At 37.0% G+C, this 12,221-nt stretch overlaps 1 protein-coding gene across 1 annotated transcript in view; it reads right to left on the minus strand.

Moving 5' to 3' along the window:
• Positions 1 to 1,319: 1,319 nt before the first annotated feature.
• Positions 1,320 to 12,221, minus strand: part of Pten (phosphatase and tensin homolog) — a 66,186-nt gene continuing 55,284 nt past the window's right edge. Inside the window, exons 8-10 of the mRNA XM_085834233.1 lie at positions 8,966 to 9,132; positions 6,587 to 6,811; positions 1,320 to 4,803 (exon numbers count right to left, since the gene is read on the minus strand). Of these exons, the coding sequence (XP_085690359.1) occupies positions 4,618 to 4,803; positions 6,587 to 6,811; positions 8,966 to 9,132 (578 nt within the window). The 3' untranslated portion in view covers positions 1,320 to 4,617. The remainder of the gene's footprint in view (positions 4,804 to 6,586; positions 6,812 to 8,965; positions 9,133 to 12,221) is intronic.

Below are 12,221 nucleotides of genomic sequence, written 5' to 3' on the forward strand. Positions count from 1 at the left end.
GACTGTTACCGATGACACTATCCTGCCATCTTCACACTGTTTAAAGCTTGCTTACATCCTGATACCTGTTGTTGGAAGATGGGAAAGCAGCTATAGCGTATGCATAAAAACGTATTCTAACAGTAAAAGGAACTATACTAGAAGGCTTCCTGTTGCAATGTAATTTCATAGGAAAAAAATCAGCCTCTTGACTCCTAAAGTGGTCCATTACACTGTGTACAGATTTTAGGGACTGCTCTCTGTACCAGATTGAACTGGCTACTCTTGTTTCTACTCAGCAACATTTCTCTCTACCCTAGCAACAAGAATGTTGAATAAAATCCACACACAAGCCACTTAAGACCAAGCTTTAGATGTACCACAAATTATCTAGCAAAGTATACAGGAACTCAAAGTTTCATGTTAGAAGTAAATCAACTGGGCTTAAGGTCTGATTCTCCGGGAGCCCTTCAGAAGCCTGCATGTTAAACACTGGTGAGTTTTAAATTCTCAATGGAAATGGTGATGGCATTCACTGAACCAAGTCGGCTTAAATTACAGCACAATGGGGGACATGACCTAAAAGTAAAATGTCAGGAAATTCCTTTTTTCAAATATCATCAAACTATCATATAAATCAAAATACCTTTATATTCAAGTTTTCACCAAACTAAGAATTGTAAAGAACATGTGTGACTACATACAATCTTCTTATTTCTTTACACAATTGCATGCTACTAGGTTTGTATTTTTAAATGGGTCGCAGAGAAACTATCAACTTCATGTAACATTAAAACTCCACATTGACATTAATGGTCTGCTTACTTCTAAAATATCACAAGTTATTTTACTGTTATATTGAAAGGACATGCCTTACTCCTTAGCCTTTAAGAATATTAGAAAGGAGATATTATATTTGAGCCTACTACTCTGGACAACCTATGTGCTGATGGCCAACTGCAGTGTTAAAAAAATTAAGCCACAGAACAGACCTGAGACATCAAGCCCGTTCTTGGGGTTAGGGCTATCTTCAGACATCTGGCTTATAAAAAGAGAAATAAGCACTGTTTTCCAAGAACCTTGAACTTTTTACTGTGCCTGGAATAACTTATTAAGTGATGACTAAGGCTTAAAGTGCTCTTCTTAACCATGAGTAGACAGGTATGTGTCTACCAAGATGACAGAAAGATGCTTTGCTTGGAAGGATAGCAAGGAGGGGGAAAAAATAGAAAAATGTACAGGAACTTTGTAATCATATGTGGCTGCCCATGACTGAACATTTTAATGGATTTAAGCAATTTGAATTATAAATACTCTCATTTAATAAAACACCCACACAATGACAAGAATGAGACTTTAATCAGTTTTAAGTGGAGTTTATAACACTAAGAGATAAAGGGTTGTTAACAAACACAGTAACAAATGGACATCTGATTGGTATGAGGCATTATCCTGTACACGTCATATTTGTGTATCCTCAGTGCATAGCATTTACACACAGAGCCACTGCTGCACAGCACAAGAGTATCTGAAGAGGCTGAATCAGGGTAAGGCTGTTTTACAGACTGGATGTTTTTTAGTATATATATTCTATATGAAAACAGATGGAACTTTTGAACTGGCAGATTGAAGGCAACTCTGCCGAATACTAGAGTAAAAGCCCCCAGTTTAGTGCACAGATCCACCCCTTCCGTCTGCATGCATGACACATTAACAGTATTTAAAGGTAAACGAGGCACTTTGTGGCAACCACAGCCATCGTTATGAACATATTGCACAAATTTTCTAAAACTAAACATGTAACTTGTAACCTACTTTTATTTTTAAAGCTGAAACATTTGATGCTGCCGGTAAACTCCACTTAAGTTTATAACCTGTGCCACAGCAAAGAATGGTGACGCTATTTAGTTCAACTACCCTTTTACAATTATGGCAAAAATGTCCAAGAGGAATTACAGAGGACTTGGGATGTACGGGGCCCAACTGTAAGCCTTCTTAAAGGTGATGCCTTCAAGTCATTTCAGACACGTAAGCTGCTGCACATCCAAGAGTCTAAGAAAGCATTCCAGAAACACGGGAGATATCACCTACAGAATGCACTTCAGGCTAATCGTGAATACTGTCACAAAGAAAGTTTGAATTAGGACTCAAAACCCTTTCAGTCATAGCAATTCTTGTCAAATTCTATGGGGATGGTAACTGAAATAAAGTAAGGAGAGTATGTATAATATATATATTTATATATATATAATATATATAATGCCATTTTTCCATTTCCAATGACTACACCATAAAATGTAAGCAAGGCTTCTCAAAAACACTGAAACATTCAAAATCAAAACCCTCATTCAGACCTTCACATTCCAAAGGAAAAATATTAACAGTGCAACAGCCCATTGTAATGTCATTATTCATGACCTGGCCCTCTGTGTTACATATTGGAACAATACAAGTTATAGTTTAGCATGCTGTGCCCAAAACTAACAAAGAACAGTGTTCATCACTATCTTCAAAACATCAACGGCTGCTTTGCATTTTAGTCACAGCCACCTTCAGCTTTTAGGAAAGACAAGGGGGTGTACAGATTTCCATGGTGAGATCTCAGGGAAAGTTGTCTCTGACTTTATCACTTTATCAACAGTCAGTCAATATTCATGTATCAATGTTTAAATATAAATGTGTAAATCCTAAGAGCTTTGTTACAATTTTAAAAACTTTATTGGTTGAATGAAACTGATGAGGTATGGAAAATACATCAACATTATTTTCTAAGGATATTTTAGATGACGTTCTGCCTAATCTACTTACCATCAAACTATAAATGCTTCTCTAGTGGGTCCTATGCAATCTGTACTTGTAAATTAACTAGGTCAGACCACAGCTAGTGAACAATTTCAGCACCAATAAGTTATTGAAAATGGGACTTCACACCATTAAGAAATCTAATAATGGCTGGATATTCAAATGTCAAGGTCAGGATATAATTTGAAAGACACCAAATTCCCGAGGGGTTGGGAGGAGATCCTTTTTAATCGTATCTTCACATTACCATTACAATAGTAGTTGTACTCTTGCTTTAAATTGTATGCAGTCTGGGCATATCAAACATATAATGATATTTAAGAAGTGAAATTGAAGCCCCAATCCCAACTCTACCACTATAACGAAGTGACTCAACACTGCACATTTAAGAAGAGCTATTCTTCCAATAGCAAGTCGATAAAGCATCTGTAGGACAATTTCTACTGAAAAACTTCAATGCCTTATTATTCGTGCAGTGCTGTAAATTTACTGCAACTCTAATTTCTTTTTTAACACAAACAATGACTTTTTTTAATATACACATTATATGTATTCAGTATTCAAGTAAAATTCCCTAACAGTTAATGACATTTAAAAAAATGTGCAAAACTGCAAAACTCATTGTAATAGAATGTGTAAGGTCAAAGGGGCGGGACGTCTGACAGCCACTGGACTGAGGACGCGCATCATCTCTAGGGAAAAAAAAAAAAAACACCTGCTTACTGTTGAATCTCAAGTTGAAATTTCCTGTGAAGAATTATAAAATATTTAAGGAGAAAAACAAACTGGCAGCCAGCACATGAAGCATCCACAGTAGGTATATGATTGAAAATTAATAAAAATAAATGTAAGGTGTTGACTGATGCGGGGACGAAAGCATCTGACTCTTAGCACTGGCCTTGATTACATAGGAGATGGAGCAGTCATTACAACTGAGAAAGCATACTGAATAAATCATTGTCAAATTTTCTGTTTCCAGCCCATCCTTTGTTGAAAGCCTCCACATTTGTATGGTTAAGTCATTGTTGCTGTGTCTTTTATCTATGACCACTTTTTTTTATATCCCTTCCTTTGTGGATTCTTAAGATGCTGTAGATGGTTCATTCCTGTACCCCAATACAAATGTACTCACTCTAGCTGCCTTGTCTAGCACCAATATGCTCTTTAAAACGCACAAACAAACAGCAGGGCAGCAGCCAATCTCTCGGGTGTCCGGATTAGTAAGTGGAGCATGCTAAAGAAAGGTGCATCTAAGGAGCTGGAGGTGGTATATGGTCCAGAGCCCAGCTAGAAACATTCCTTTCTGAGCATTCCCTCCAATCCCAACCCACGTGCATGCATTAGAATGTAACAAAACCCTGCAGAAACTTCTCTTAGCCAACTGCAAACTTATCTGTTGCCACAAGTGCAAAGGGGTAGGACGTGAACCCGGGAATCAGAGCTCTTCAGCCACTTCAGCTGGTGACAGAAAATAAAGGAACAACTCCTACGTATACACATCAGCCTGTCTCCACTTTTTATAAAACTGGAATAAAATGGGAAAGTGCCATCTTTTATTTATCCTAATTGAATTTTAAATGTTCTTTTGACACAAAAAGGTATATACATGACACAGCTACACAACCTTTTTTTAACTGGACAACAAGTGTCAAAACCCTGTGGATGTATAGGGTAAAACAAGATTGGTCAGGAGAAGAGAATGGTTCCTATAACTGCAATCTGACACAATGTCCTATTGCCATTTAAAAAAAAAAAAAAAAAAAAAAAAAGGTCCATTTCAGTTTATTCAAGTTTTTTTTTTCATGGTATTTTATCCCTCTTGATAAGAAAAAAAAATCAGACTTTTGTAATTTGTGAATGCTGATCTTCATCAAAAGGTTCATTCTCTGGATCAGAGTCAGTGGTGTCAGAATATCTATAATGATCAGGTTCATTGTCACTAACATCTGGAGTCACAGAAGTTGAACTGCTAGCCTCTGGATTTGACGGCTCCTCTACTGTTTTTGTAAAGTATAGTTTCACCTAGAGAAGGAAAGTTGAAGATGAGAATAAACGATTAGAACGAGTTCTGTATTAGCAAAGGCATTCTGTTTTGCAGACTTACTTGAAAGTACTGTAACAAAATGAATTCTGAAGGGCGCTGCTTTTCAGATGACCTGAAGATTGACTACTGTGCTCTCAAAAGACACAATGATGAATTGAAAGCTATTTTTAAAATACATCAGCCATAAGCACTGTATAATTCTATAAAAGTGCAAACTGAAGGCAATGAACTCACTAAATCACAAAATTCAATTTATAAGTGCTTATGTTTCAAAAGCATTTCTCTTGCAATCTCTGAGACAACTCTATGTTTACATTAGTGACATTACACAATACTGATTAATAAGGTCAACTAGCTCTACCAGTCATCTGACGAGAGAATGGAGGAAGCTAACAGAGCACTCTGTGCTGCGAGGATTGATCAGTAGCCTTTACATGCATGGCTGCAGTTCTTAGGTTATTTCCATTTTAAAAGGTAAGAAACAAAAACCCTGAAGTCTAGGCCACATGCTAAAGGACAATCTCTAGTGAACAATTGGCAGAGACCAGATTTAAATCACATCTATGCTCTTTTCCCATCATGCAAGTCATTATAAGTTTTTCCTATAACCAACATTTGCTTTAAGAATCCCCCTTCAAAGTTAGTAATTTTATCACTGCTCCTTGCCACTACAGCCCCATGGCCTCTCCTCTCCCTAGGTTCTGAGCCAGTCTCAGTTTAGGAAGTGAACTGGAAGGTTAGAAAGCTCAGATTATACCTTCTCTGTGTTCCTCACTCCACACTGCTACATCAAGACTGGGTTCCTGTGACTCAGTGGAAATGACTTCAGCCACTGAATATACCAAGCTCATTCATGCCTCAGATTCTCATTTCTACTCTTCCTCCTTCCCCCACAAAACTGTTCTGTAGGTCGCTACAATTTGCATATTTAAATGCGCCCATTTCACGCAGACAACCCTTTTTACAGACCATCCACTTGACCAGACCTTCTTGGCCAGCTGCATGCTTCATAGGACTTACCTTACAGTGACAATGAAAACAGCTTTTATCTACATGAACTTTTTTTAATGCTTTATTTTTTTTATTGGTTGTTTTGTAGGACTTGGTGTTCAACTCAAGGCATTTCTCATGTTAGGCAAGCACTGAGGCACATTGCCAGGAAAATATTAAAGCAATAAAACTAGAGAGAAATACATTTTAAAAGCAAATGGTTGCCAGGTGAGGCTGAGGCAGGGACATGCCAGTTCAAGGCCAGCCTGGGCCTATATACCAAGACCCTATCTAAAATAAAAAAATCAGAAAGCAGGTGGTTGATAGAAATGTAAATTTAGAGAAAAGAAAAAAATGAAAAGATAAGGATTCTAAAGGAAACTTAAAACATACTTGAGATCCAAAGACACTGAATATTACGTCTATGTTCACTTAACATGTGTGAAGGTCATTTTCTATTTTAAGTATTAGGGGTATTATTATGTTATATAATAATATAATAATCTATGGTTGAGTTTGTTACATGTGAATGAAACAAATACAATGGAATGAAAAAAATTTCAAAAGGAGAAAGGAAAGAGGAAAGATTCAAGATGGGGAGCGGGGAGGAGAAGAAATAAGGCGAGCAAGTGGAATAATAAACAGAAAAGGAAAGGCTACGCAACCACTCGGGAATGTTACACAGTGAACAATACTAGAACAATGTCTAGCTCTTCAGCTTCACAATTAGAATAAAACCCACCCTCCCACCCGCAAATGGCTTTAACTGACCTTAAAATTTGGAGAGAAGTATCGGTTTGCCTTGTCTTTGTTTGCTTTGTCAAGATCATTTTTTGTTAGGGTGAGTACAAGATACTCCTTGTCATTCTCGGCACGCTCTATACTGCAAATGCTATCGATTTCCTGATCACAAAGACTTCCATTTTCCACTTTTTCTGAGGTTTCCTCTGGTCCTGGTATGAAGAACGTATTTACCCAAAAGTGAAACATTTTGTCCTAAACAGAAAAGAAATGAAAGATGTATTTCATTTATTTAAAAATGTACCACAAATAGTCAACATATAAACCATATATTATTTGATATTCTTAAGTGAAGGCGAACACCTTGTGGAATATTCTTATTCACTAAGTTCTCTTTTCTAAAATTTTAAATAAAAAATATAATCATGTAAAATCTGGTATCTTACTTTTATCTTAAAATCCTAAGAAAACTACTTCTTATTCTAATACTGGATTTTAAAAATGTTCTGAGTTTATGTATATGTAGATATAAACAAAGATCAGGTGTTGCTGCTTCAACAGAAGCCCCAGTAAGTTGTTCCCTATGGCAACTACATTTCTGGCCCCTGTATCTGTCCAGTGTCCATGGAGGCCCGGGGCAGGACTCAGACCCCCAGGTCTGGTATTACAGACAACTGTAAGACAACAGATGGGTGCTGAGCACCAAGCCTGTGTCCTCCACAACACCCAGTGCTCCCTAACTGCTGAGTCCTGTTTCCAGCCCTTTTCAAACCTTATTGATCTCAATTATTTTAACAAAGTTGTTCAGTTGGCAATCATATTTTACTTAGAAGAAAACAAGGTAATATTATTTAAACTTGCAAATGTAGCTCACTGATGTGCACTGATTTTCTAAAACTGTTTTTATTTAAATCAGAACAGGCATGTAATTAGTAAGGAAAAGCTATGATAAATGGAAATTTATGGAAAGTAATCTAAGATATACAAATATGTTATAAATATCTAATCTTCAGAGATCTGGAGTAAGAAACAGCACATCTCTAAAACTACAAGGAGACAGTGAGGTAATTATCTCTTTTTACAAGCAATATAAAGCCAAGAGAGGCGGCTCCTGCCTTGGAAGTTAAAGCAAAAAGACTGTTTTATATGAGGCCAACCTGAGCTACAGAATAAGAATCTGTCTTCAAACAAACAAGGAAAGAAAAACATGTGCATGTGTGTGCGCGCACACACACACACACTCTTATGTGAATCAGAGTCTTACAAGATGTAAGAGATAGCGGGCAGGGATGGCACGGGCCTTTAATCCCAGCATTTAGGATGCAGAGGCAAGCGATCTCTGAGTTTGAGACTAGTCTTGTCTACAAAACAAGTTCAAGACAGCTAGAGCTACACAGAGAGACCATGTCTCTCAAACAAACAAACAAACGAACGAACAAAGTAAGAGGAAAAAAAACTAAAGCCTTCCAAATACCCAATTTTTGAAATGTTTGTGCACATTTATTGTAGTCTCAGAAAATTAACAAAAAAACCCAGTAACTCAAAGATATTTATATTTAGCTTTTTTGTTTCATGAGAAGTCCATGATAAAAACATTAATTTGGTTAACTTTGTGATTTTTTTTCTTCTTTAACTATGTAGATCCTAGAAAAAAGAAATTATCTCTCCTGATAAATTGATCTGACATTACTTTTATAGTAAGTAAGCTCTCCTTTTACTGCTTTTTATAAAAACCCTGAGGCCTGAGAAAATGAAATCCCCTTCCAGACTATGTACTGCCCTATGTGCTTCACGGGAATTGATTCTGCACAAAACTGGTATCTTCTTCTGATGCCAGCTAAAACTTCTATACCTTAAGACTCATTTTAATGTTCACATTCAACTAAGGGGACTACACCAAGGATAACTGGTCCCTCCAAGGACACTGCACCTGAGCTCTCCCCCCCTAAGTGCATCTCAAGCCCCAGCAGCCCTGAACAGAGGGTATGCTTGCTGTCTCCACCTTTTTGGTTTTGGGTTTTTTTTTTTTTAAATTACTATTACTTCTTCATAACCACTTCTTTCAACTAAGTAATACTGACTAAATACTCAGTAACCTGGGGAAACAAAATATAAAATAGTCTAGTCTCAAGAAACATAAATCCAAATGGGTAAAACATGGCTTGTGCTACATAAGAACATAGAACAAACCAAAAAAGCCAACAAACTAAGGGTTGGGGCAGGTGGGTCTCATCAATGCCACAGAAATGAAGAGTCTGCCAATCTAACACAAGAGTAATCAGTTTGGTAGATGTCAGAGAAATAGTCTCTCCTTACAGAATAATTTCCTAACCAAAGGCTTTAAGCAAAAGATCTGTGGTTACTCATTGAGGAATGGCTATTTCTACAGAACAGAACTGAATTGCAAACCTTTTTGAGCATCTTGTTCTGTTTGTGGAAGAACTCTACTTTGATGTCACCACACACAGGCAATGGCTGAGGGAACTCAAAGTACATGAACTTGTCCTCCCGCCGCGTGGGTCCTGAATTGGAGGAATATATCTTCACCTTTAGCTGGCAGACCACAAACTGAGGATCTGTGTGGTTAAATACATATAGGATCATTTCACAAGAAACGTCTTCAACTTATCAAAAGCTATTTTAATGATAAAATAAACAGAAATATACACAAAATGATAACTCTTCCTATTGACTGCTTATCTAAAACAAATCAGTAGAAATAAAATATGTAAAAACATAACCAATCCATGTAAGGACATCTTCAATTTGAATCCTTAAGTAAAGTTCTATTACAGATATGATAATCAATTGCTACTTCACAAACAGTAAGTTCTAAGACTAGACTCTAGCAGCATATTAATAATTAAAGCTTTACATTAACATTATGCAAAAGACCCATCACAAACTACTTTAAGCATAAAATAACTTTAACAATTTCCTGGGACTTTGTGAACTGCAAAAGGCAACTTTACAAGAATATTTTAATAAACGATGTAAACCTAAGCCTTTATAATATAGAAATAGACAATACTGATCATTTTTCTTTTGACCTCCAGTACACAAGTTTTTGTTTTGTTGGTTTTGGCATTTTAAGACAGAGTTTCTTTGTTTAGCCCTGGCTGTCCTGGAACTAGAAAAGGCTGTTGGGAGAAGTACATCAAGATACACTAAATGCCTATCTGAAATTCTCAAGGAATTAATAAAAATAATATGTTAAAAAAAAAAAAACGTGTATGGCTGGGTGATGGAAACCCATGCTTTTAAAAGTGCTGGCACTCGGGAGGTAGAGGCTGCCAGCGTCTGGATGTAGAACTCTCAGCGTTATCTGCCTGTGTGCCACCATGCTTTCTGACGGGTTGATAATGGACTGATCCTCTGAAAGTGTAAGCAAGTCCCAATTAAATGCTTTCTTTTATAAGAATTGCCTTGTCATGGCATCTTTCCTTGACAATGTCCCCAGCTGTAGTGTACAGTAATGAATAAACAGCAGCTTTTTCTAAGACCACTGAAAAAAAAAACCAACCTCCTATATAGCATGAGTTTCCCATTGGGATGGAAATTGTTTTTGTTTTTTTGTTTTTTTTTATTTTGTTTTTGTTTTTTTGTGGTCTTTCGAGACAGGATTTCTCTGTATAGCCCTGGCTGTCCTGGAACTCACTTTGTAGGCCAGACTGGCCTCGAACTCAGAAATCCGCCTGCCTGCCTCTGTCTCCCAAGTGCTGGGATCAAAGGCGTGCGCCACCACGTCCAACAGGAGGGATGGAAGTTCTAACATCAATATTCTAATATTACTACAGTCCTCTTGACTTCTGAGATGCACATCTGAAATATGTGCTATGTTAATTAACTATGTTCTGAAGAAATGACAGGATCTGGACTTGACAAACAAGAATGAGAGTGAATCCTGACATAAAAGCAAACTGATCATTTTTATTATTCAGCAACTTCTCTTCACTTAGAAAAAGTAAGGTAATAATCAAGAAGACAAACGCTTGGCAAACGCTTCCTGGAAGACATTATACCTCTGCAGAAGACACTATACCTTTTATCACTACTTCTGTCTGTTTCACTCATGCCTCCTCCTCCTCCTCAGGCTGGAGACTGAAGGCAATCCTGCACTCTAGCTTGAGAAACACATGACACCACCAAGACAGAGTTGCAGCCCCACTGCAGATCCTCACAAGCACCTTGATCTCATCAGATTTAGAATAACTTAAAAGCAAAGTGATAATATTTCTATCTCCAAATCTCAAATGCACTTTGGGTATGAACAAGTAAAGAAAACCCAAACAAAGTACATTCCATTGCTCTAGCAACATCTGCCAAGTCACAGAGCTGGCTGTACTACCCCTCCTACATCACAGCATCACATCACATACAACATGGACCTGTCCTTAAAACATAGCTGAAGTTCCTAGAATTATCGTGACACCAACAGTTCAAGTCTATTACATCCCATTCAAGATCCTCTGAAAGCCAATCACATCTTCTATTTCTTGCCCAGCTCTTCTGCTATGTTTCGGTCACCTTATTTCTACTGCCTGTAATATTTCCTTCACACTCAATGCCAATCCAAACTGCATGTGTTCTCCAGTGACCGACTTTCTTCATGAAATTGTTTCCAAAACCTTTTCTGAACATGGCAGTTATAATTTATACATATGAATCTCATGAGCTGTATTTTAATATAACTTCAACATATAGTATTAAATCCCAGCACATAAATAACTAGAAAAATTTAAAGATTAAAAGAATTTAGTAGTCAATATTTATTAAGTGTAGAGATGTAAACATAATGCTGTCCAACTAAAAGCCCAACAGCAGTTTAATCAATAAGCAAAGTAGAGCTGACAAAAAGTCAGTACCTAGTGAGATTCCTGAGCAGAGCTTTTCCTTATTACCTCCAACACCGCCTTTACAGCTCTATACTGATACCTAAACTATAGGAAGAACATGAGTTCTTATCCCTTTTCCTTCTCAATGACCCTAAGTGAAGTTCCTAGGTCAATTGCTTTCAATAGTCCATTGTGCCTTGTACTCACACTTTTAAAATTATACTAATATACTTAATCAGTATGGAAGGTCCTTAGAACTTTCCAACGAGCTATATAAATAAATTAGGGGCCCTTAACAAAGTTGCCATACTCATGGGCAATCACACCTATCTGATGAAGAAACTGATTCTCTACATAAAAATGATTTTAGAAAGAACAAGTTAATTTACTGAAGTATTTCATGGAGGCGAAAAACTAAAATCACTGACAAACTGCAAACATCCGTAAAATAATATCAAGGGATTCTAATAAGTGACATCTGATACTAGGACATTATATTGAAAATACAAATAAAATATCTTAAGTGTAAAACATGACTGACCACTCCCAGGTGTCATTTAGACGTTCAGTGTAAAAAAAAAAAATCTGTCACAGAAGATATTGCAGCAGCTTGGCTTTATAGGGCTGCATAAAATTCCTCCATACATTTTACAAACATATATATTCTCTCTTCATTAAGTAGCTGGTTTGGGTCCAGGTATTGGGCTTATTCCTAGAGTTCTGTAACTAAGAACTCCAGCAAAGAAGAGCAGAAAAGGAGAACACGATCAAAATGACGATGGTGGGTCACATCTGCTAAGGCCAACAGCTGCTAAGGTAAGAGAAATTAC

This window comes from Mus caroli, unplaced genomic scaffold, assembly GCF_978045245.1.
Source record: "Mus caroli unplaced genomic scaffold, Mus_caroli_1 scaffold_20, whole genome shotgun sequence".
Taxonomy (NCBI): Eukaryota; Metazoa; Chordata; class Mammalia; order Rodentia; family Muridae; genus Mus; species Mus caroli.